Genomic DNA, 23,493 nt, shown 5'->3' with positions numbered 1-23,493 from the left:
ACCCACCACTACCCACACCATGCCCAGCTGATGCGAGTGGGATGTGTACTGGGAACCTGCCAAGTACAGAACCTCAGTCACCGTCTTTACCAGCTTATCGGCCAGAGTGGCAGAGAAGACTCGTCGCCTATTAATCCCAGGAGCCCCCATAGTTATGGATGAGTGATCCGCCACCCCCCAAAAACATATATTTGGTATTTATCTGTTAATGTATTAATCTGGTATTACAGTACACATCACCTGGATCACTGCTGTGCCTCTTTACTTTTCAGGCTAATTGTTCAGTTTAGTACCACACAGCTTGAGTGACCCACCACCCTGACAATGTTTGCCTTTTTTCATCGACGGACAACCTAAGCAACCTCAGTCTTAATCCTGTTAATGTCAGGACAAAAAAAGCTTGTCTTCAGCTCTGGACTGTGCCTCGCTGATCAAACACCCCCGAATTCTTGATTCGGCCTTGACGTTGCATTCAATGCCAGAGTTCCGTCGGATCACATTTGGACACATTTTAAGATATAACAAAGAGCATTCGGTAGATCTCGGCCAAGGCTGGGTTGTGGCAGGTCAATCCAGGGAACACTTTTTTTTCCAAGAATGTGGACTTGTAATAAAATGAAAACTAAAACAAGGTGGGAAAAGCCGTTTGAACATTTATTAGATTTCCTCGATATCCAGCTTAGGATATGTCCTAATATGCCCTTTGAGTAAGTCAGTCCACACACGAGTAGAACAACCGTGTCTTTTGAGTAATATTTTATTTTTCCCACTGCTAGAGCCTCACTAATAGAATTAGTAATGTACTAGTGGGCATTTTGGTGCTGCTAGTAGGGTCCAGAGGTTTCTAGTTGGGCCCAGCAGTGTTACTAGTGCAGCACAGTAGCTTATTAGTCAGCTTTAATTGTTTGTAGGTCAAAAAGTGGCACGAATAGTGAAAAGAAACAGGATGCTGAAACGAATTTCGTTTACGTTATAAATTGAAGTGACAGTGGATGTTATGCCACTCCAGTGACCTAGAGGGCGGCAGTGAGCATTGGAAGACAGTGGACGACAACAGAAAGAGTGCGCAAACGGGGAAAAAATGAATCGGGAAATTCAATCAAAGACAACAAAAAAAGCAATAACTCGATTAGAATTGCCTGAATAATTCTGGTTCGAACTACGCCCTGGTTCGTCAAAACAAAGCGAGCTAAAAATGACTGCAAATGAATGTATGACACAAGTCCTAATATCGCCCGGTGTGCACCCTCGAGTCAATCAATTATTTGCATTCACAGTATAATGTTCCGTACGGAGCACAGCGCGCTAGTCTCCTGCATGTGATTCCTAAATTCTCTCCGCAAATGGAGATTTTTGTTATTGACGGCAGTTTATTAAGTCTGACCTAATCTTTGCAGTCACACGCGGCAACAGCAGGAAAGGATTTGTTTCCAAGGCCGACACTTGGAAAACACATAGCAGCAGAGCATGGGCCTGCCACGCACGTTCACGTGAGGTTCAAATTGAAATAATAATGTTTGACAAATTACCTGGCAATACTTGACAAAGGGAGGGATTTGTTGTACAGTATGTGGTTTTTCATATTCTTTATATCGCGTCTTTGAGTGGTAGGGGTCACGATGAGAAGGAAAATTGAGTTATATTATGAGTGAAAAGGAAAAAAAAAACTAGACTATTGAGAGATAAGCACTGAAGTTGCAATGAGAAGTTAATAGTATCAGAAAAAAAGCCAGAAAAGTTTTCAAAACTTTTTTTTTCTTATGTTAAACTTCTGCGTTCGTTGCTGTGGGGATTTCGACTCTCCGTTGACGTGTTAAAATGACAACTTTATTCCGGCGACATTATTTTCTTTTCATCACATCTCAGTTCGTCACCATTATGACTTTTTCACCCCAAAAATATGGCTATAATCTTAGAAAACAATAAAGTCTAAATATTACTGTAAAAAAAGTCACTTTTTTTTTAATCGCAAACGGTTGCGTTTTAAGTTATAGGAATTTCGATGCTCGATTTACAACCATACTATTCTCATAACATTATAGCTTATCATAAGTACTTTTTCCCCCCCCTGATAAGATTCCAACTTCTTTTGACATTGTATTTTTTCCCCGTTTCAGTATGGCCCCAATATCCCTTTGTGTTTTCCCAAACTGTTTAATCTGCATCTGTTTCCCAAGGTTGTCTTTGGCACCATTAGGACACAGGGTAATACTGACCGGTTCACAAGTTCTAAGTCTAATCTGTTCAAAGGCTTGCGAAAGTGAAACATGCCACGCTGTCTGGGGTAATTGCGCTAATCGATGTCTCATGATAGATTTGTCATTAAAATTGCTTTTGAAATTCCGACACTTTGGTGAATGTCTGGAAACTGTTGCGCACTGTGTGTACGTGTGTGTATGTGTGTGTGAGTTATCAATTATCGTATATTTGAAAAGCGTCACAGATCATTGTGAGAGGATTTATTCCTTTTTTTTTTTTTTGGTCACTTTTGTGACGTCGTCGACTGCGTCACGTCTGGCGTACGCCCGCCGGTAGCCCCCCGTCCACACTTTTCACAGGGCTCTCTTTTGCAAACACACAAAGAAAGCATCTGGGTCGTGAACGCTCTTATCGCAAATGTAGTTCCATTTTGTAAGTGTCACGTTTGAAAATTTTCAAACATGTCAGTGCACTCCCAGTGGCGTTGGGGTCAACTGTGAACGCTGTGTGTAAATAGACGCCTTCAGATGAGTTATTTAAATAAAAAACGGTTGTATTTAAGTTATATTTATGTGTTCATAAGTGTATGTCGCCAAAGACTTTTGTTTTTGTGTATTCTTGTTTCCTTCTTAAAAACCTGACACCATGGTAGAAATGTACAAATGTTCATGTTCTTCACTATGGTATGCAAAATAAAGAGCTATACTGTACTGCACATGAACCAATACTTTGTTGCTGTACTTTTGCAGATGTTTCAGGCACTTGGGGCGTAGTTACTCATTTAATTAAGGGCTGAGACAAAAACTCAAGCATACATCCCACATATGAGTCTTCCTAAAATTGTGAATATTCATGTTTAACATTTATCAGCAGGAATCTGAGTGTTGCTTTAATGCACATGCTAAATCAAAAGTTTGGAATAGTCCATTGCATGAGAAGGGGGCGGGGGGGCAATAACCTTGATGTGGGTGAATAAACAGGCAGCCAAGTGACATAAATGACTGATTTCTTAATGGGGTGAATGTCATTGAAACGTCAGATCAGAAGACGTCAGCTGACTGCAGCCACGTCTGGTAAAGGTTGTATGACTTGGAAGAGTTAATGAGTGACAGCGGTTTTTGTCAACAAAAGCACCAGTAAAAGGACAAGTCTCGACCGTGACATATTTTCAAAAGGAGGCTGAGATTTCTCTTCCACTCCATGCAGGTGATGACGTTCAGATGACAGGCATGTATCTTGATATCTGTTTGAACTGGTTGTCGAGTTAATTTGGCACATCAATAGTTTGTCAATATGTGCCATGTGATTGGCGGACAACCAGTCCAGGGTAAACCTTGCCTCTCACCCAAGATCAGCTGGGATGGCCTCTCGTTACCCGCGCCCTTAAAACGACAAACACTACAGAAAACAGTGAAAAATTATTTTTTTGTACACGGGAGTGGGACTACGTGGTGGTCAATGGTGGTGACCTTGTCATTCTCTGGTCAATCCGCTGGCCACCCTCACATCGAGGGAAACTTTACAACAAGCAGCAGTAAAGATAAGAAAACCTTTATTTGTCTAACAATGGAGAAATTCGCAATCAACAGTAGCAGCATTTGGAGGGAACAAAGTCGGAAAAAAATTGACACAATTTGACAAAATGATTAATTCTTCAAAATGGAGGTTAAAGCCATTGTCTCTTTGCTAGCTTAATGCTAGCACATAATGCAAAAAAAAAAACCCATAATTTTTTAAAATTATATTATACAGTATATTTTATATTTATATTTTGTCATAATTTGACTAAAAAGTAGTTCCCCTCCACGGCCAAAAAGTTACGAGAGACAAAATAATTATTTTTATCAGCAGGCTACTTAAAGGTCCACAAATTATGAATATGTGGCTACTGTGTATCGGTGTCACACAGTCAACAAAGCAACAAAAGAAATTGGGTTTTGTTTTTTTTTTTTTTTAACCGTACTGAAGCCTGTGTAAATATTTTGGATAAATATTGTTTTCCCCTAAAGAGAACAAAAACAATATATTTTCTCTAAGGTGACGTGCGCGTTCGTTCGAATCCTCAAAGATGTTCGTCATTCAACGATGAAAGAGAACTCCGTCTTGTTGCGTGACGACGTCGGGGCGTTTTTATAGGAAACGTACAAAAAAAAAAAAGTGGCAAGTTATTTTATTTCGACACGTGTGAAGCATTTTCGAAGCGACCTGAATTGTTGATAGTGTGTTGCATTTAGTCTCCCACGTTGAGTGAAGATTTTTAAACTTCGTTTTCCATCCCGAGAAGAAAGGGAAAGCAGAGCACCTGCTCTTCAACACACTGCAAAGCGAGTACGTATAACTTTTTCTTTTGTGCAAAATGTGTAGAGTTGTATATACATTTACATCAAAAAGCTTATGTACATAAATTGAAGGTCGTAATTATTCATGATGTTAAACCACACTCAAGGTGACTAACCGTGACTAATCCTGTATTTTCAGTTTTGTTTTCATTGAATATTTAAACAGTTAAGTAATCTTTTTGTAAGCCTTTCGCAAGAGCAGACTGCTGATGATTGAGGTTAGGATGGTGAGACAAGACAAAACAAGAAAATCTTCATCAAGGAATGTTTGGGGATTTGGGTGTAGCATGGATGTTTAGCAGTCAAGAGATCCTGGATTCAATTCTCAAAGACTGCCAACCAGTCCAGGGAGTTTATCCTTAATCTCTCATCCCCAAATCAGTTGGGATAGACCCCACTGAGAACAAACGATAAGGAGGATGGATGGAATAAAGTTAATGCAATATATGAGACCAGTGGCAAGAGAATAAAACATCAGAGTCATCCGAGATGCTTTTAAAGTGCTATGATCTTTTGCTGAAGCTTTAATGAATCATAATGGTTTCATCCCAGTTGATGGAAGAACACAACCATATTAGACCTCAAAACTTTAGAGCTATCAAACGATGACGAACAGGATAAGAGCCATAGAAAGTGAACGGTGGGCCCATAAATCGTTTTCTGTTGTTGACTTTAAAGCTATCAAACGATGATGAACAGGATAAGAGCCATAGAAAGTGAACGGTGGGCCCATAAATCGTTATCTCTTGTTGAGGGTTTGCACTGTAAATTGTGTGGTGGTGGCCATAAAACAATTACTGATAGTATCACATTTGTAAGGCAAGGCACTTTTATAGCGCACATTTCATACACGAGGAAAGTCGATGGGCGTATTACAGCATCATTAAAAGTTATCATTTAAACCATTGAAAACACACTACAGAAATTGTTTACGGTGCACGTAAAAGATTTTAAAAGTTTTGTGGTTTAAAAGGAGCTTAAATGTAACCATGACTTTTTAAAAAAAAAATGTAACCTGGATTTACAACATTCAAACTTGCGGCGAAATTCACTTTTGAAATGTATGATGGGATTTGTCTTATCATTTCGATACTGTGACTTTAAAATGCACGTTGGCCATAAGCAATTGTGATAATTGGGACATTTGTCATGTAAAATGTATGGTGGTGTTATAAAACATTCAGAGAAAATAAAGGATTGATTTGGTCAATGGGGTCATAAACTGACATTGTATCAGAGCTCATAAACTATCCGGACATTGTGTCATTCATATCGTAAACTGAATTGCCCATGTTTGAAGTTAGAAGCAGTCTGTTCTCTTTACTCTAGCATGTTCCAGAAGGTACAGAATCAGGGTGCCTGCAGCATCCAAATGGAGGAAACCAAAGCGGGAGCCCAGGCGCGGCCCAAAATCAACCTCTTCTCATTGTCCAACCTGAAGAAAGTGGACAACACCGACACCCAGCGTCTCACCCAACTCCCGCGCCAAGCTGCTGTCAACTTGGAGTTCAGCGACCTGTCGTATGACATCCAGGAGGGGCACTGTTGTCAGAAGGCAGGTACTGTAGGCTCTGTTCATCATATAAGAATTCAGATCAGTTGAGTAGATGTATCCCCAAAACGGTCCCGTAATAACCAGACGATCTTCATCCAAATAAGCAGCGATTGTCTTGACAATCGCCAGAATATTTTCAAAGAATTACCCCCTGCCCCAAACTGTGAATTTTAAGAACCAAAGAATATCCACCGGGGAATTCAGAGCAATTTTAGAATTCTTAAAAATTGTCCCATCATAAGCACCAGTAGATGATCAATATATTAACCGTTTGAGGTTACTACAGTGGACAGTTTTATCAGGTTATCATTATTGGTGCATGAAAGGGTTAACCAGATCTTCATTGTATCATGTGCAGGAATTAAAGAATGGAAAAAGTCAATATGTCAACATGTTCATCATATAACAACCCGAAAACCAACCATGAAATGTTTTATTATTCCTCTCCAACAGGTTTCAAAACACTGTTGAATTGTCTCAACGGACAATTTAACAGCAAAGAGCTTACCGGGATCATGGGACCCTCTGGAGCTGGGAAGTCCACCATGATGAACGTCCTGGCAGGATACAGGTAAAATACCACAAGAGGACACAAATTGTTTTGTTTTTTGTTTTTTCGCCATGCATATTAATCTGGATTACAGGGAGACAGGCATGAAGGGTAAAATCCTGGTGAACGGTCGCCCGAGGGACTTGGAAACATTTCAGAAGATGTCATGCTACATCATGCAAAGTGACGTACTGATGCCTCACCTCTCGACAAAGGAGGCCATGATGGTAAACTCATTTAATTTGGAAAAAAAAAAAAAACATTTTCCTTGAATGTGTCATACGCTTGCAATTTTAGGTGGCTGCCAATCTGAAACTCAATGAAAGCATGCAGGTCAAAAAGAGGATTGTAAGCCCCTCCCCTGGAGTTCATAACGTATTTTTTAGATTTACCACTTAGGTCGAGGGTAACGATGTCATGACTGTGTCACAGGTGACCGAGGTACTGACGGCTTTAGGGCTGATGGCGTGTGCGAAAACGCGTACAAACAATCTCTCAGGCGGCCAGTCGAAAAGACTTGCCATTGCGCTCGAGTTGGTCAACAATCCTCCCGTCATGTTCTTCGATGAGCCCATCAGGTATGATGACATCACACGTGACCTAATCCGTGATCTTGACATCACTTTACGCGCTTCCTAAAATGACCCCATAATACCGGTACACAAAAAATTGACCGACGGCTACGAGCTCAAGGAAAATTGTTTGAATCTTGAAAGCTCTCCACTGTAGGTAACCACTGTCCCTCAAACGGTTAACTGTATTCACAGTCATATTTTTCATCATAGTTTTTATTTTGGTTTGACTTGTTTTTAAATTTTTCCTCCCGTCATGTTCTTCGATGAGCCCATCAGGTAAGATGACATCACACGTGACCTAATCGCGATCTTGAAATCACCTTACGCTCTTCCTAAAATGACCCCAAAATGCCGGTACACAAAAAATTGACCGACGGGTACGAGCTCAAGGAAAATTGTTTGAATCTTGAAAGCTGTCCACTGTAGTAACCACTGTCCCTCATGGTGTCACGACCCCGAACACTTGTTAATGCACTTGACTGATGATCATGTCGTTATTATTATTATTATTATTATTATTTTATTTTTATTAGAATTTGCTACAGTCCCAAAAATGTCTCTGACCCGCAGCGGCAGATTTAAAAGGGTCATACGGACTACCAACAGTTCCACACTGCAGAACATAAATCAAGCAACTTCAGTTCGGCACATTTCTTTCCGAATTTGATCAACCTCATAAAGCCCCGAAAATCGGAACATCTAACAAAGAGAAGTGGTTGCCTCCCAAAGAATTCAACATCGTCTTAAAAGTCCCGAACAAGTCCAACTCACGAAGTCTTAAACCTTTTTTGTAAAATGTTCCAGGAAAAGGGAGCAGCAAACCCAGTTTAGTTGCGACCCTCGGGGATAGGCAGTAAAAGAATATCATGAGAACAAAGATGATGGATTCCAGAGTTCCTCTGACTAATCAACGTCAGAAGGTAGGAAGGCAGAAGACCAAGACGTGCCTCATAAACCAAATCAATTTTTGTTTTAGTCTGTGGAGGCAAAGTGGACCATCCAAAACATTCAAAGCCCAGTGATAAATCGTATCAATCTAAATTTATTGTCGGATTAAATCCCTGCGTTTCGTTTTGTGATGTTTTATACATGCTGTGGCTCAATGGTTCATGTCGTTGTTTTTTTCCACATCTTAGTGGTTTGGATAGTGCAACATCCATCCAGGTTATCTCCCTCCTGAAGTGTCTGGCGAAAGGAGGCCGGACAATCATCTGCACCATTCATCAGCCCAGTGGGAACCTCTTTCAGATGTTTGACAAGGTAAATTCCAGCACCTGTGATAGCAAATTGGACTTGGAATCAATTGCACTTGTCATACTTGAGATACAAAGTTAAACAAGAGACCTTTGCAGTTGGCGGAAGCACGATTTCCCAGAGCGAACGACGGCATTTGCTCCGCAAATCACACTCAAAGTCCCTCGTGCTCCTCATCGAACTTTTAATTGTTTACATATGCAAAATATAAGAAGAACACCGCCCCCGATATTTGCATACCACGCCCCCCAGTCCGACCCTTCGGTCGGATATTTGATTAACTCATTCACTCCCAAAGACGTTTTTTAAACGTCTTTTCAGACTAAGTCCAGAAATTGTCAAGCTTTGAACCACAGATACACTTAACACCTTCATGTCTGGTCCTCCATGAACAACGAAATTGCAGATGACAAATGTTCTCTTGCGCCGCGACCAGTTTCCAAACCGTCTTTTGACATTCTAAAACACTGGTTTACCCCTCTGCTTTTCAACTAGCTGTACATCCTCAGTCAAGGCCAGTGCATCTACAGGGGCTCAGTCACCCACCTCATCCCTCACCTGACCAACCTCAACCTTCATTGCCCAAAGTATCACAATCCGGCAGATTTCAGTGAGTCCTAACCGTCTCCTTCCATGACGCGTCTGGATTTATCGGATGTTCTTGACTCTTCGTCACCCGTTTTTTTTCCCGCCAGTCATCGAAGTGGCGACGGGAGCGCATGGCGACATGCAGGCGGTGTTGTTTGAGGCCACCCAAGGCAGCCAGTGCTGCGAGGAGAGCAAGAAGAACACGGCGAATGACGAGAGTTCGTCCGCCGGCGATAACCAACCCGTAAGTAATCCGCTTTGATGAATTGACTTTTGAATAAAAGTGCATTATTCATGGTTCGGGGCATTTTCATCTGGAACGTATCTCCCTCAACTATTATCCTAAATTTGTATTGTTGTCTTTTCTACAGGATATGCCACCTCTCGAGATACAATACTTTGCCACCAGTACTTTGAAACAGTTCTTCATCCTCTTTCAAAGAAACCTCACGGCCATATGCAGGGATGCGGTAAATCTCGGAAGAAAACAAAACATTTTGACATGATTTTTCGGAATGAACATTTTTTTTTTTTTTTTTTTGGTGTTGTCCAGATACTGACCCACCTGCGCGTGATCTCCCACATCATCATCGGACTCCTAATTGGCTTGCTTTACCTCAACATCGGAAACGACGGGGTGAGCGCGTTCAACAACGCCGGGTTCCTCTTCTTCTCCATGCTGTTCATCATGTTCGCCGCCCTGATGCCCACCGTTCTTACCTGTGAGAAATCGACGGACCGTCCTGCTAAACCCTTTCATTGCACCCTGTAACCTGATAACATGATAAACTGTCCGCTGTAGTAACCGCTGTCCCTGAAAGGGTTAAAGTGCAACCGACCAGGCACGATAATTCGCCTCTTTTCCCACAGTTCCTCTGGAAATGGCTGTGTTTGTAAGGGAGTACTTAAACTCGTGGTACAGTCTACATGCCTACTACATGGCAAAAACGTGTGCAGACATCCCGTTCCAGGTAAACTGACATGATTGGCTTTTTATATTTCACCATGTGGAGATTTATCTCGATTATCTTCCAGGACAGTAAATCCCAAAAGTGTGCTACGAGTACCGCTAGTTAACATGCTGATGCTCTCAATGGCTTAATCCTTCGTGAAAACCTGTGACAGACGATTTTGACAGTCAAAACATGTCAGCGGTGATCCTGATCATTTCATGCTTGGAATAATTAGTATAGAACTGCTCCAGATGATGTACCGTATTTTCCGCATTATAAGGCGCTTCGGAGTATAAGGCACACCTTCAATGTATGGCCGATTTTAAAACTTATTTTCATATATAGGGCGCGCCATATTGAATAGAAGCTACAATAGTGGCTGCGGTTGCGTTATGCAACCACTAGATGGAGCTACGCTAAAGGGAATACAATAAAATACGGCTTTATAGAGAGCTTTCACAACCGCCGCAGCTGTAACAAAGCGCTTTAAAATAAATTTACAATATTACGTCCAGTAAATCAGAATATTGATCCTTATACAAACTGTCGGCTTTTGAGAAAATTGAATGCTTTTAGGTGCACCTTATAGTGCAGAAAATACGGTAAATGACATTTTTTTGGTGCCGCGTGGATGCTTTCTATCCTTTTGATGCGGTAGTGGCGGTATGGGGGCAAGAAAACACACTCAAATCGTAACACTGGGGTTTGCGCAATTCTTTTCCAGATGATCTGTCCAATCCTGTACTGCAGTATCGCATACTGGATGACTGGTCAGCCTGCAGAAGCTACTCGCTTCGTGCTCTTCCTCTCCCTGTGCACGTCCGTTGCCCTGGTTGCACAGTCACTTGGGCTGCTCATTGGGGCGGCGTCGCCATCACCACAGGTAGGTTTTTATCTTTCATCTCAAAGTAGGTTTCCCCCGCACCACCCCGACCCCTTCACAAATGTATCGGAATAATAACCCGCAGGTTGCCACTTTCGTCGGACCGATCACAGCCATACCGATCATCCTCTTCTCGGGCTTCTTTGTGAGTTTCCGCAACATTCCTTATTACCTGCAGTGGACCTCCTACGTCTCCTATGTCAGGTACCTTGATCTTGATTTTGTTGGATGTTAATGAACTCAAAAAATTACCTTATCAACATTTAACGAGATGTCCGATCAAGCTTGGCAGTATGTGTATAGCCCACAATCCACAGACGGTAGAAAATAATGTCAATCGTCGCTTTCAGGTACGGTTTCGAGGGAGTGATGCTCTCGATCTACGGGATGAACCGCACGGAGCTGGAATGTGACCCGACGGTGCCGCTGTGTACCTTTCAGGATCCAATGCAAGTCCTGAAAATGCTGGATGTGGAGGATGCAAAGCTCTACGTGGATTTTCTTGTCCTGGGAATTTTTTTCACGGTCATCAGGGTGGCCACATTTCTAGTCCTGCACTGGAAAGTGAGGGCTGAACGTTGAGTTCAAGTAAATGTTATCTATTTAGTGGGATGTTAAAAGACAGTTTGCTGGTTGAACTTGTCGCTGGTTGAACTTGTAATTCGGTTTGAATTTCCCATTGAGATCATAATACATTGGGAATATTTAACTGATGCCGTCATCAAACTTTCATTGGCTGGACATTTTGTTAAATATATTTTTGGGTTGTCAGACAAGAATTCCATTTTAAAATGAAACACGCTTAGCCCATTCATTCAAGTTAGCATTAGCGTGGTAAACTAATTGCCAAGCTAATTGCTGGACTAATATGCAACTAACAATTTGGTAATTAAAATGGCACAACTTGATAATTAAAATGGCCTCAGCACATGTTAATATAAACATAGCTAAGGTTGCTAATTTGGATTCTTAAAAGTATTTATAGGCCACATGGTAATTAGTATGTTAGCATGAGCGTGTTAGCAATAGCATGTTACATAATTTATCAAACTAAAATGCAACTAAAAATAAATTAAAATGGCCGCACCACATGTCAATATAAACTTAGCTATGGTTTTCATTCCTTGCAGGCCACAATGGTAATTAGTATGTTAGCATGAGTGTGTTAGCGCTGGCGTGTTACATCAATTGCAAAGCTCGAGACGAAAATGCACCTAACAATATTTGCATGAGTTGAATTTACTCGAGTCTGATATCCATCCCAATTTGTACACTAGTGACCTTTTTATCACCCATTATGGTGACAAAACAAACAACACTTGCAAGGAAAAGCAAAACGTGCAGTGCTTCAATATAATGTTTCTTGATCTTATCCCTCGGCCCTTTCATCTAAAGGTTGAAATAAAAAATTGGTTCCCAGGGTGACGTGTGGTGTAAACGTCAAAACATTCTTGAATAGGAGTTGAGTGCCAAAGAGTTGGGTCGGGTCATTCAGTCTATTACACAACAGATGTTTTGAAAAATCCCGATGAGAATGTGCATGTACTGTACTTGGCGGAAAGATTAATGCAAATACTTGGAATTGTATCCGGCTGTATATATAATAGGTTGTGATTTACAATGAAATATGAGGGGAAGATATGGAGGACTGAGTAGTTTTCCAAAGGAGGTCAGATAAATAAAAAAACTTGATTAAAATAGCTAGGAGAAGATTGCCAATTTGGCTTTTGGTCCGCAAATTTAAGAGCAAGCTAAGTCACATTAGTATGTTACCATCAGCGTATTAGCATTAGCATGCTAAGCTATTTGCTAAGGTAAAAAACTAATACAGAAGTTAATTTAAGAAGAATTTTCCAGTAAAAAACTAATACAGAAGTTAATTTAAGAAGAATTTTCCAAACGGGTTAATATGACGCAAATAAAATGAAAGTTCACATTACAGTGAGTTAAAGCCTATTCAATTTAATAATCGAAAATATTTGTTTTGGCCACAGACACGAACTTCCCAACACTATGGAATATAAAATGAACTTGTATAAAAATCATACTTGTCCAGGTAATTTTACAGATTAAAGCGAAACAAAAGGTGCATTAAATAAAACAGTATTTTCAAAAATTAAACTGTAATAGTCACAGGATAATTCATTCCTGTGATTGGCTTGTGACCAGTCCAGGGTGTACCCGGACTTTAAACACAAAATGGCCTCGTAGTTGACTTCTGTGTTCAAGATGACATCATGAAAAATAATGACTTCACCCTGCTACAGTAGCTCCTTTGTGATTTGAACACAAGTCGATTTGGAAATACTCAATGCCTGAGGGTTAACTGAGTGCACGAGTCGAAATCTGCTCGGCGCACACTTTGGGAACACAAAAGATAAATGTGACCACTGCACACCCACGCACACATTTAGCAGGGCTGCGTACGTGCAGATTCAAACGACATAAAGCCACAACCCATTTCTCACACTGGATTGGAAAATTGGCATCCACTGTATGATGGCACTCATCTCCCTCCCCCACCCGCCTTCAGCCCAGTGAAATCAAATTCAAAATACCACCCAAATGTTTTTGGATAGCAAATTTGCTTTTCAAGTCACAACATTCCCGAAAGTTGACATGTAGCCGTGGATGCCAAAATGGCAAATGTATAATAAGCATTCCCACATAAAATGATAAACTGGAGAGCACAAATTAGCCATTGAGAACTAAAGTGGGCTAACTACATTTTGGTCATTTGAAAGTAGACCGGAATGAACGCTGGTCGAAATCAGGAATTAAGAAGCAATACTCAATGCCATATAAATCAAGAAATAAATCCCCCAGATTTTATTGCATCCATAAAACTGACTCACCCTCCTGCAAAATGACAAAAATGGAGCTTGCGCACACTAGTTCTGTTTCTCAAGTAACCGGGTCATGGACAGCAACAGTAAAGCTGTCTGAAGTACTGACCTATCTTTAAAACCTAAATTCTAAATTTGTTCCATGTAATTGTACTGATGTCGTCCCAACGGTGTATTTTTTTTCTCATTTCATAACATTTCTATTTGCTCCACTGCTGCCATGAGTACATGCAAGTGTTTTTGTTTTTGTCCAATCAGATTTCAGCTTTTGTGTTGCCATATCAACACAATCTTCCCAGAACCTTCAGAATTAGCAGTGCCTGCCCATATAACTAAAACAATTAGCAATGGGGTTGTTTCTTTAAATTTTTCCATCCGCTGATATTTAGTCAGAGCAAAACCAATTTTCTAAACCTGTATTCTGGTGAGTGTTTTTTATTTTTCATGAAAGCCATGATAGTACCGACTGAGTTTTGTCAACTTGTACTGTATACCAGTTCTGCGTGTGCATCAGTCACATTCAAAACAACCTGAAGTTGACATGTCACATGATTGGTTCTTTTGAAGTGCACACCAGAGTTGTGCATCTGTCCGCCTCATAACAACCTGAATATGGCATCACGATGACGTCGGACATTCAAAACAACCTGAAGTTGACATGTCACATGATTGGTTCTTTTCAAGTGTATACCAGAGTTGTGCATCCGTCCGCTTCATAACAACCTGACTATGACATCACGATGACGTTGGTCCAGCAGTCCAAAGATGTGTTCAAAGTCAGCATGGAAATTTGAATAAACAAACATCAGATTCCAAGAAGGGTGGAGTTTGAGACTACACATAAACACAAAACACGGAATGAAATAATCGGGGAGGCCTTAACCGTTGGGTCTTGGTGTATTTGTCACCTATTAGTGGAAGACCGTTTATTTTCTTTTTTCTTACAACACGCGACAACGAACTTCACTTCGTCGCTTCCTTCTGACGTCACCACAAACGAGGCATGACGGAGACCCGAGTGAGCCTACACTAGGCTAAAGCATGTTACTAGGGTCAGAAAGTGGTAACAGGTAATTCCATAGTCAATGCAAAAATAATGTTGCTCTTGGAAGTGTCTAGTAGAAACATGGATTAAGTGGAGTTAGCTGACAGGTGGGTCGTTTTTTTTCCCGAAAGTGCAGGAGTGTTCCAACTGGCAGATTGAGAATGGACTAAAGCTGTTTTTTTTACAGCAAAGGTGACCAACTGTGTACCATGTTCGGGCCAACCCTCAACGCTGCCTTGACCAAGTATTGATAACCAAGCTCATCCGGGTAAAATACATCAAAATTTAAAATTATGAGTGGATTTGGAGTGAACGCTGCTTTACCCCAACTCTATTATGGAGTACAATCGCCCCCTCTGGTGGTTAGATAATGTCAATTCCTGGTCTGTGTTCATCAATTCAGATTTTTGATGGGAGGCTTTTCTCCAGATGGTCCTCTGTTTCATAAAAAAAATAGCTTGTTAGCTTCATTGATCACTCTAAATTGTCCATAGATGTAAATGTGGTTGTAAACATAAAAAGTCACACCATATGTAAATGTGGGTGTAAACATAAAAAGTCACACCAGCAGTGTGTGGTTTGACTAATGTCTCTGTTCTAAGGGCCAGTAAATGTACACCATATATCAGACATAATTTATCAAAAATTTGCGCTATACTGCTATTGATAATGTTTTTTTCATCCAATTTTGCACCCCCCCCCAAAAAAAAGAAATACAGGTTTCATTTGTTATTGACTCGTGTGTTCTTAAGATGACCTCATGAAAACGATGATCTCATCCATCGACAGTAAGTCCTTTGACATTTGAATACAGGTGGACGTGTCGTCCCTTGGGGCTATGTGGGTGCTGTTGAAATCTGTCAAACGCGGGGTTAGTCAGCACGATGGGCACTTTCAAAATCCTAAATCATTCGAAATAAAAAAGTGTCAGCGTGATGTGTGAATCAGCGCTCATGTCCCATAGGTTCAAACAAACAAACAAAAAAAAAACCAGGAAGAACTTACTGTCCTTTTTTTTGTGTGCATGTATGTGAAAAACACACAAGTCAACAACAAACAAAGCTTTACATGCTTTTTGGGCACCACTATGATCATACTAATACATGATATGGACCTGGGAAGCATACATAGTGTATATATGAGATAAAAATACAAGATAAGATCCTTTAATGATTCCCAGAGGGGAAATTCAGGTGTTACAGCAGTAGAACTAAAACTGAATAAAATTAAAAAAAAATCCTATTGAATAACCACATTCGACTCAAAAGTAGTATTGTATATATTATCTATATAAATAGTACAATAATATAGGGCTCAGTTCCTGCATGCAAATAAATAGAGCATTAGCCCCTCCCTCTGTTACCCATATATGGTATGTTCCACATTAATTATCGCTCTCCGGCCTCATCAAGGAGAACCTCCCAGACGGATCTGGGATGAACCATTTCTCCCAGCGTTCCGTGTGAACAGCTGGGTACCCCCACGGTTTGAATGGGCCGTTCCAGTGCAGTAGCTGCGCCTTCCGCAGGAAGCTCTCGGGATAGCCAGAATCTGGACTCCAACCTAAACACACACACAAAATTATTTTTTTTCCCCGTGTCCCTTATTAATCGCCGACTCATCTGGTTGATCTTACCAAGATGTCTGACATGCCAGATTGGGTCCAGCACTGTGTATTTGCCATGAAAAACAATGAGCATAGGTGGTGTGACCACACCGCCTGCCATCGCACTGCTGTAGATGTTTAGTCTGGTTTAAAAAAAAAAAAAGTTCAAATCATGATCATAAAGTGGAAACGTTCTACCGAAAGCCTAATTTTTTTTTGAGCTTCAATTTTGACCGGTTCTTTTTCTTATCTTCCTAAAATGACAAAAGACAGCATGTAATCATACTTGAGATTGTCCTCCATGCACTTCTGGAGCTGTTTGGTGATCTTTTGCTTTTTCCATTCGCGCATATCCGCCACAAACACACCGGGGTTGAAGGAGCAATCATTGGGATTGATGCCGAGGTCTTTCACTTCTTGTTTTCTGTAATCCAGGAAGCCCATGTAGGTTGTCTACGGAAGGGATACCCTTACTGTGCTTCATTTGCAGAAACGAACGCTCATTGAGCAACGCCTGGACGAAGCCCACCTGCATGCCAACGCTGCGCACCATCTCGTGAGTGGAGGGCAGGTCACAGTCGGTGGCGAAGGCAGCTGCGTGTTGCGGCTTTAGTTTGATTTCGAACAGATCCTGAATATCACCTGAGCAGGGAAGAAAAAAAATTGTAAAGAAAAAAAAAAATGATCGTGTCAAATGGACTGAGCCCCTCTTGTATATCTACCCTGTACAATGACATCATCGTCTAAGTATATGACCCTCTCGTGGTTCACCTCAAGCATCGGTAGGTAAAAGCGCACAAAGTTGAGCTGCAAAACAAAAAAGTCAACACATTTTATTTTCACCTTTAGTGTCACTTCACTTTTTTTTTTTTTTTTTTTTTAAACCAAACTTAACTGGATGTAGTAGATCCGGTCTGGCGGAGTCCGGCTTCACTTTCCCCTTCAGAACCATCGGATTAAACTCCAAGATCTTATATTTGATGCCTTTTAATTGGGTTTCCTCGATGTAACGTCTGCAAAGAGAGCGTAAACAATTTTTACAGTTGTTGAGGATGTGAGAAATAATCATAACGAGGTTGTACCTGGTCAGTGTAACAGCATCCCGTAGCGTAACAATATAGAAGAGCACGTTCGCATTTGTGTTGCTGTGGATGCTGTTGATGGTTGCCATGGTTGCGCCCATCCGCTCCTCCGACGCGCAGATGACGACGGGGATGACACGATCAATTTCTTTCATCGGGCTATCACCTAGTTTCTTCCATTGACCTTGGGAGAAAGCGCAATTATTTGTCGGGGGGGGGGGGGGGAACGCAAAAATTTGCATTTACCTGAAATTTGGTGCCGACTGGAGGCTCTGAGTAGCGAGCTGTGCAGGAGCAAGTACAGCATCAGCACCAGCAGCATCACCAGGATCTGATTGACTGGCGCAGGGATGCCAAGTGTTTGCAAACACATTTTGGAACTTAAATATGCATTGTTTCATACAAATGTCTCTTTTGTGTCCGTTTGACTGCAAACTTGTGACTGACAAAAGACAGCTTGAAGCAAGCCAAGTGTTGTTATTTTCACAAAAAAATATTGCAACACATTTATTCTCACTTTTTCTCAGAAGAGCCATGGTTCATGGTTGCGTTCTAGGTCATGTGCAAAAGTCTGTAAAAAAGAATAAACAAAGTGATGCTTCCATCTATTCATTTATCTAACTAGCTATTTATCTAGCTGGCCTGCTTGCGCGTTATCTATCTATCTATCTATCTATCTATCTATCTATCTATCTATCTATCTATCTATCTATCTATCTATCTATCTATCGAACAAAGATGTGTGGTGCGTATTAGTGGGTTTATAGGGGGAAAGTGTTGACATTTAGGAGTGTCAGGGGAGGGGTCAGCTGGTTGGTCGAGAAAACCAAAACCAGATGTTTTTTTTTCCTTTCCTAGAGCCCTCTCCCACTTCCTTGCAACAGGAAACAAATAAAACACATAAACTCTTATCATGCGACCTTATCACGTCAGATTCAATTGATGACCACGTTTCATCTCTTTTTTTTTTCCTCAAAGGCTTGTTATCAGAATTTCGCTGAGTCAAATGAAACTCAAATACAGTACTCAGCAGGACACACTTTCTTGCTTCATGGTATCTGGTTTGTTTGTCATTGTTTAAAGCTGCAAAAAAAAAAAAAAAAAAAACATCTGGAACTGGTTAAGTTCTGTAACACCCCCCTTTGGAAAGCTTCCAGAACCAGCCAGCAATGGAACAACTACTATTGGACACAAGTAGATCACTAAACCCACACATAATAATCTCCATTATCCAAATCATACTAAACATTTAAACATCAAATATAAACCAGTCTGTGTTCTTTTTACCCTTTCCAGAAAGGAAAACTACACAACACATTTTAAACTACAGCTTACCTGACCAAACAGTTTTCTTTACACACACACACAATTGTGATTTTATTTTCACTGCATTGTGTATCAATTACTGCATAAAAAAGAAACATTGATATGGAGACATGCCAAAAATACACAATTCAATATTTTGCATCAAAACATACATAATACATCACAAATAGTATACACTGTATGCGCACAAAAAGTATTGTTGTGTGTTAAACTCGAGACTCAATCTTAATATCTGTAGTCTTTTTCTTTCATTTAACTGAATCAGCACATTTTGTTCCCAAACTGACACTGAAATAAAATAATAACATAATACAACATAAACTAGGGTTTTCATTATATGAAGTATGTCTAAGGGTACTTGCCAGAAGGAAAGGGTTCCAGCATGCTGCTCAAGGTCCATGTCGAGGAATGAAACTGCCCAGTGGTACAAAACCATCCCACTTTATTTACCATTATTCCTCCCTCTTTCTCCCCCTTGGTCTCATTCGCCAAGATTCTCATTCTTCGCTCCCATTTTTGCCATGAGCAGGATTAGCTGTCCCTGTTTAATTATAAATCATTTTTGTTTTCTTCAAGGATCGATGCGTTTTTGTGTGTTTTAAAACCTTGAAATACAGCCACAGTTTCAGGAAAAGAAATGTCTTTTATGGATTTTACAAGTGTTCGTTTTGTAAAATCATATTAATCAGTAAGCACACAGCCTAGTTCCTGATTTAACTTTTTTTTTAATTCGGTGAGGTACTTTTTTTTTCTTTTAGAGTCCACTTTTAAATATGGCTGAGTTAAATATACCTTTTTATTTCAAATTTTCTTCCTGTAATATTTAAGAACTGTTTGGTTTAAAACATTCAAGACCATTTTGTGTAACGTTACTTGCCATGCATTTGAATTGAATTATCATTTAAGTTTAGTTTCCCCCCCCCCCCCAATATTTAAGCGTAGTGTCTATGTGTAATTGTGCTTAATGTCACAATGGTTTCCAATAATAAACACTTGATGAACGATTAAAGGCCGACTACGTTGCTTTTAATTTGTTGGTAATTTTAGGAGGTACCTGGAGAGCAAAGTATTTCTTTTAGATTGTACTTGGTGTAAAAAGTTCGAAAAACACTGCATTTAGTGACTAAAAATGCACATGAATGAAATGGGTGCAACGATGCGAATCAGTCCGAACTACATTACCCACAACCCATCGCTTTTTAATGCTGCTGTTCCTGCTTGAATGGCCGCTTCAGGCTTATCTGTAAAACGCTTGAACCTCCTAAATGTTTAACTATATTTACTAGTAACTTAATATTATTAATTCTTAGTGTATTTTCATGTAATGCAGATGCTAGAAATTACCCTATCCCAATCACCTGAATCGATTTTCTAACAGTTTGTTCGGTCATAGTTGGCCAACATTTTACTCGCCCCGATGTCAAGACTGCTGTCGTGAAGCATAATAAAATGTCTTCATATTCTTAAAAATAGACTTGTTTTACTCTAATAGATCATTTTGAGAGTTTGTTGACCTTTCTACAATCATCATGGACGAAGACGGTCTGAAAGTGTTGGTGAAATTAACCCAGGACGGACAGTTTAGTTCTCTCAAGAAACACATGAAGACATGCGGACTTATGGAGGTTGCCCGAAACAAACATTTCGGCCGATCCGGAGATACTCTTGTGCACTATGCCGCCCGACACGGACACTTGGACATTTTAGACTTTCTCGTCAAAGAAATCGGCACCGATGTTGAAGTTTATAACAACGACTACAAGCGGCCGTTGCACGAAGCTGCTTCCATGGGCCACCTAGCATGTGTCAGCTATTTGCTGCAGGAGGGAGCAAAAGTGGACAGTTTAAAGAAGGCGGATTGGTGAGACTAAAATAATTGTACACGACTTCAAAACTGTAATTGGACTTGTATTGGCATACATGTTACTCATGAAAACCTTAACGAATGACTGGAACGTCAGCTCCCTTCGATAGCTCAGTTGGTAGAGCGGAGGACTGTAGTGGCGTACGCTGAAATCCTTAGGTCGCTGGTTCGAATCCGGCTCGAAGGAGCAGCTTTTTTTTTTCTTTTTGTATTTTAAAAACATCATTTACATAAACTGGTACGAAAAATCACATTTGATTAAGATTAAGACTGAGATAGTAAAAAACTTGTTATCCTGTAAAATACCAGAAAGAGGTGAAGTACATCGAGGTCGCATCTTGAGGTGGAAAAAGTCATCCCTGTGCTTTTCGGTGACATCTTGTAAACAATTCTCCCTCCCAGGACCCCTTTGATGATGGCCTGCACTCGTAGGAACCTGGATGTGATCCGAGAGCTGATAGAGCACTCCGCGGACCCATTCCTGAGAAATAAAGATGGCTGGAACGCCTTCCACATCGCGTGCAGGGAAGGCGATCCCCTCGTGATCCGCTACCTCCTTGACGTCGCTCCGGATGTGTGGAGAAGTGAAAGTAAGACGCGAAGAACACCTCTGCACACGGCAGGTGAGCTGTTCTCCTCTCCCTAATCGAGACGCCTGCCGTATGTAGTTCATGATTTGATTTATTTGCTTGTCATCCAGCCATGCACGGCTGTGAGAAGGTTGTTGACATCTTGCTTGAGAGGTAAGACGACCAGAATCCAAGATCCTTATACTGTCACATCAAATTTTGCCTTTTTCCTGGCAACATTCACCGGCTTGAAATGCAACCGCCGCAACGCTGTCATAGTGTCATTTCAAGGTTCATGTGTTGTCCAGATGTGACTACACCCCAGACAACAAAGACAGTTGCGGGGCTACGCCTTTCATGGATGCGGTGAGGAACGGACACATCTCAGTGGCCAGGCTCCTTTTAGCGAAACATCAGGTAGAATCATTTGCTAGATTTGACACATACTGTTAAGCATATATCAGATATTTATGTTTGAGGAAATGTGTGTGTATATCCTGTACTGTAGGCTTCTCCAACTGCAGTTGATACACTTGGGGTTCAACCAGTGCACCAGGTGGCTGTCACTGGCCAGGACGAGGCGCTGCGGTTCCTCGTAAGGGAACTCCATGTGGATGTCAACCAGAGGGCCACTGGCTTGCAGCTCACCTCCTTGCATTACGCCGCCAAGGTAGGCTTATAGTTGTGTTTATACTGTATGTAATTAATGAAATGATTGCTCTCATCCATGTGACTCTATCACGATTATACCAGGAGTGACAGCCCTGTTTAATGAAAATATGATAAGACAGTCTCGCACTGTGGGTGTGTATTTGTGTGTTTTTAGGAAGGCCACGTTTCCACGATAAAGACGCTGCTCGATATGGGAGCAGATCTGCACGCTCAGGACAAAAAGGGCAGAACAGGTAAACGTCAATCTCCATCCCCGCATCCACCCAACTGCACTTATTCTTATAATTTTTTTTGTGTCCCCCACAAGCTCTTCACATGGCTTCCATCGGACAGCACGCGGAGGTTGCCAGGACGTTGCTGCAGCTCGGCCTTGAAGATTCCCAGGATGCATCTGGCACTATGGCACGGCATTTTGCCAAAAAGTCAGACATAATTGAAGTCTTTGACAACAGTTAATCAAATCCACTAAAGGGCAATATAATTCCAATGTAATAAAGACATAAAAAGCAATGTTATTCTTTTTTTTTTAACTTGAAACCACATTTGCTGGAACTGGTCCTTGGCACTTTTTAAAAGTGTTTTAAACTGCTCTATAAATACAGTTGAGTTGTAGTTCCTGGAATTAAAAGTACTATTTTATTAACCTTAAACATAAGACACCAAAAAATCTTACTACAGTACAGCAAAAAAAGTCGTTGTACTCTTTTACTTCCCACTACTGTACTGCCAGTAATCTACATGATGGTCGTCTATATCAGTAATTCTCAAAAAAGTGCTAGTGGTAAGCAGGTTGTCTGAATTTTATTCTGCCAAATATTAAAATCATCTCCAAATCAAAATGAACGGCGAGTTTGAGTTTAACCATGTTGTTGTCCGTGATGATTATATGCACCAAACACTCACGTTAGCCCGCGTGCTAACTTTGGGAAACTTGTCGTCAACAAGTGATTGACAGGAGCCAGACCACGCCCCACCCCGCTGTCGCCTGACGCAGTCTGAGCCCCCCCTTCCCAACTCAGCCCAGGCGGATCTCCATTTTCTTCTTTTCCCTGCCAAGGAGCTCTGCCACACCAGAACCCCAAAGGCTTATTCGAAATGAATGACGAATACGACGTAATCGTCCTCGGCACCGGACTGACGGTGAGGAAATTCTTCAACAAGTCCGCTCGCCTCGCTTTTACAACCTGTTAACCCCGCTGTTAGCTCTTAAGGCTAACCGGGGCCTAATTAGCTTCGGCTCGCGCTAAGTAACTAGCCGAACACGAGAAGCTGGCTAACTCAACCGCCGCCAATTCCCCGTAATAGAAACATCCTATTAAAAAAAAAAGTGTTCATTTTAAGTTAGGTCAGTTGTTGCGGGGCTTCCAAGACTCGAAAGTATCGCAAGAAACCGGTTGGTTGGCAGTCAAGCGCAAGTAATGGCAACTCACTTAGTCGGGAGAAGATTAATCGTAGATTATTGTCGTGCTAACATTAGCCCATCTAATTTAAGGTAACCACGACTGGCAAAGACGACGCCTAAATGTCCAGTTGAACTTGTGTAGTTAGATTGTAACTTGTTTTTTTTTTTTTACTAGTGACAGTTCG

At 41.0% G+C, this 23,493-nt stretch overlaps 4 protein-coding genes, 2 long non-coding RNA genes and 1 other non-coding gene across 8 annotated transcripts in view; 5 read left to right on the top strand and 2 right to left on the bottom strand.

The window, feature by feature from the left end:
- The first annotated feature begins 4,354 nt into the window (after window positions 1–4,354).
- Window positions 4,355–12,572, top strand: LOC109513614 (ATP-binding cassette sub-family G member 4-like). Of its 2 annotated transcripts, XM_019866173.1 has the most exons (15): window positions 4,355–4,527; window positions 5,868–6,097; window positions 6,547–6,664; window positions 6,738–6,870; window positions 6,941–6,991; window positions 7,076–7,221; window positions 8,355–8,478; window positions 8,968–9,082; window positions 9,168–9,304; window positions 9,432–9,530; window positions 9,614–9,782; window positions 9,931–10,031; window positions 10,738–10,896; window positions 10,982–11,100; window positions 11,247–12,572. In XM_019866173.1, exons 2-15 carry the CDS (start codon window positions 5,869–5,871, stop codon window positions 11,476–11,478), a joined length of 1,932 nt encoding a protein of 643 aa, XP_019721732.1. In that variant the 5' UTR covers window positions 4,355–4,527; window position 5,868; the 3' UTR covers window positions 11,479–12,572. The 2 variants fall into 2 exon arrangements, with proteins under 2 accessions (XP_019721732.1, XP_019721733.1); XM_019866174.1 differs by lacking the exon at window positions 4,355–4,527 and having other exon boundaries at window positions 6,010–6,093.
- Window positions 12,573–13,981: 1,409 nt separating this feature from the next.
- On the bottom strand, window positions 13,982–14,883 carry LOC109513618 (uncharacterized). The gene is made up of 2 exons (XR_002167830.1): window positions 14,390–14,883; window positions 13,982–14,272 (listed from the first exon to the last, which is right to left on the bottom strand). It is a non-coding gene; the product is annotated as an uncharacterized LOC109513618 (long non-coding RNA).
- Window positions 14,801–15,731, top strand: LOC109513619 (uncharacterized). The gene is made up of 2 exons (XR_002167831.1): window positions 14,801–14,894; window positions 14,975–15,731. It is a non-coding gene; the product is annotated as an uncharacterized LOC109513619 (long non-coding RNA).
- A 209-nt stretch (window positions 15,732–15,940) lies between these two features.
- On the bottom strand, window positions 15,941–19,208 carry glt8d2 (glycosyltransferase 8 domain containing 2). Its single transcript, XM_019866176.1, has 10 exons — window positions 19,164–19,208; window positions 17,993–18,046; window positions 17,722–17,814; window positions 17,476–17,659; window positions 17,289–17,406; window positions 17,116–17,200; window positions 16,923–17,035; window positions 16,680–16,846; window positions 16,424–16,536; window positions 15,941–16,350 (listed from the first exon to the last, which is right to left on the bottom strand). Exons 2-10 carry the CDS (start codon window positions 18,009–18,011, stop codon window positions 16,172–16,174), a joined length of 1,071 nt encoding a protein of 356 aa, XP_019721735.1. The 5' UTR covers window positions 18,012–18,046; window positions 19,164–19,208; the 3' UTR covers window positions 15,941–16,171.
- Window positions 19,209–20,041: 833 nt separating this feature from the next.
- On the top strand, window positions 20,042–22,416 carry ankrd16 (ankyrin repeat domain 16). Its single transcript, XM_019866175.1, has 7 exons — window positions 20,042–20,662; window positions 21,068–21,288; window positions 21,366–21,408; window positions 21,543–21,651; window positions 21,743–21,904; window positions 22,061–22,139; window positions 22,214–22,416. The coding sequence occupies exons 1-7, from the start codon at window positions 20,331–20,333 to the stop codon at window positions 22,360–22,362; spliced, it is 1,095 nt and encodes a 364-aa protein (XP_019721734.1). The 5' UTR covers window positions 20,042–20,330; the 3' UTR covers window positions 22,363–22,416.
- On the top strand, window positions 20,766–20,852 carry trnay-gua (transfer RNA tyrosine (anticodon GUA)). The gene is given in 2 exon segments: window positions 20,766–20,802; window positions 20,817–20,852. It is a non-coding gene; the product is annotated as a tRNA-Tyr (tRNA).
- A 477-nt stretch (window positions 22,417–22,893) lies between the features above and the next one.
- The window catches only part of gdi2 (GDP dissociation inhibitor 2), a 6,194-nt gene continuing 5,594 nt past the window's right edge, over window positions 22,894–23,493 (top strand). The window contains exon 1 of the mRNA XM_019866204.1: window positions 22,894–23,046. Coding sequence (XP_019721763.1) covers window positions 23,002–23,046 — 45 coding nt within the window. The 5' untranslated portion in view covers window positions 22,894–23,001. The remainder of the gene's footprint in view (window positions 23,047–23,493) is intronic.

This window comes from Hippocampus comes, unplaced genomic scaffold (genome assembly GCF_001891065.2).
Source record: "Hippocampus comes isolate QL1 unplaced genomic scaffold, H_comes_QL1_v1.1 scaffold50, whole genome shotgun sequence".
Lineage (NCBI taxonomy): Eukaryota > Metazoa > Chordata > Actinopteri > Syngnathiformes > Syngnathidae > Hippocampus > Hippocampus comes.
The sequence above is the reverse complement of the archived record's forward strand: the minus strand, read 5'-3'. Positions and strand labels throughout refer to the sequence as shown.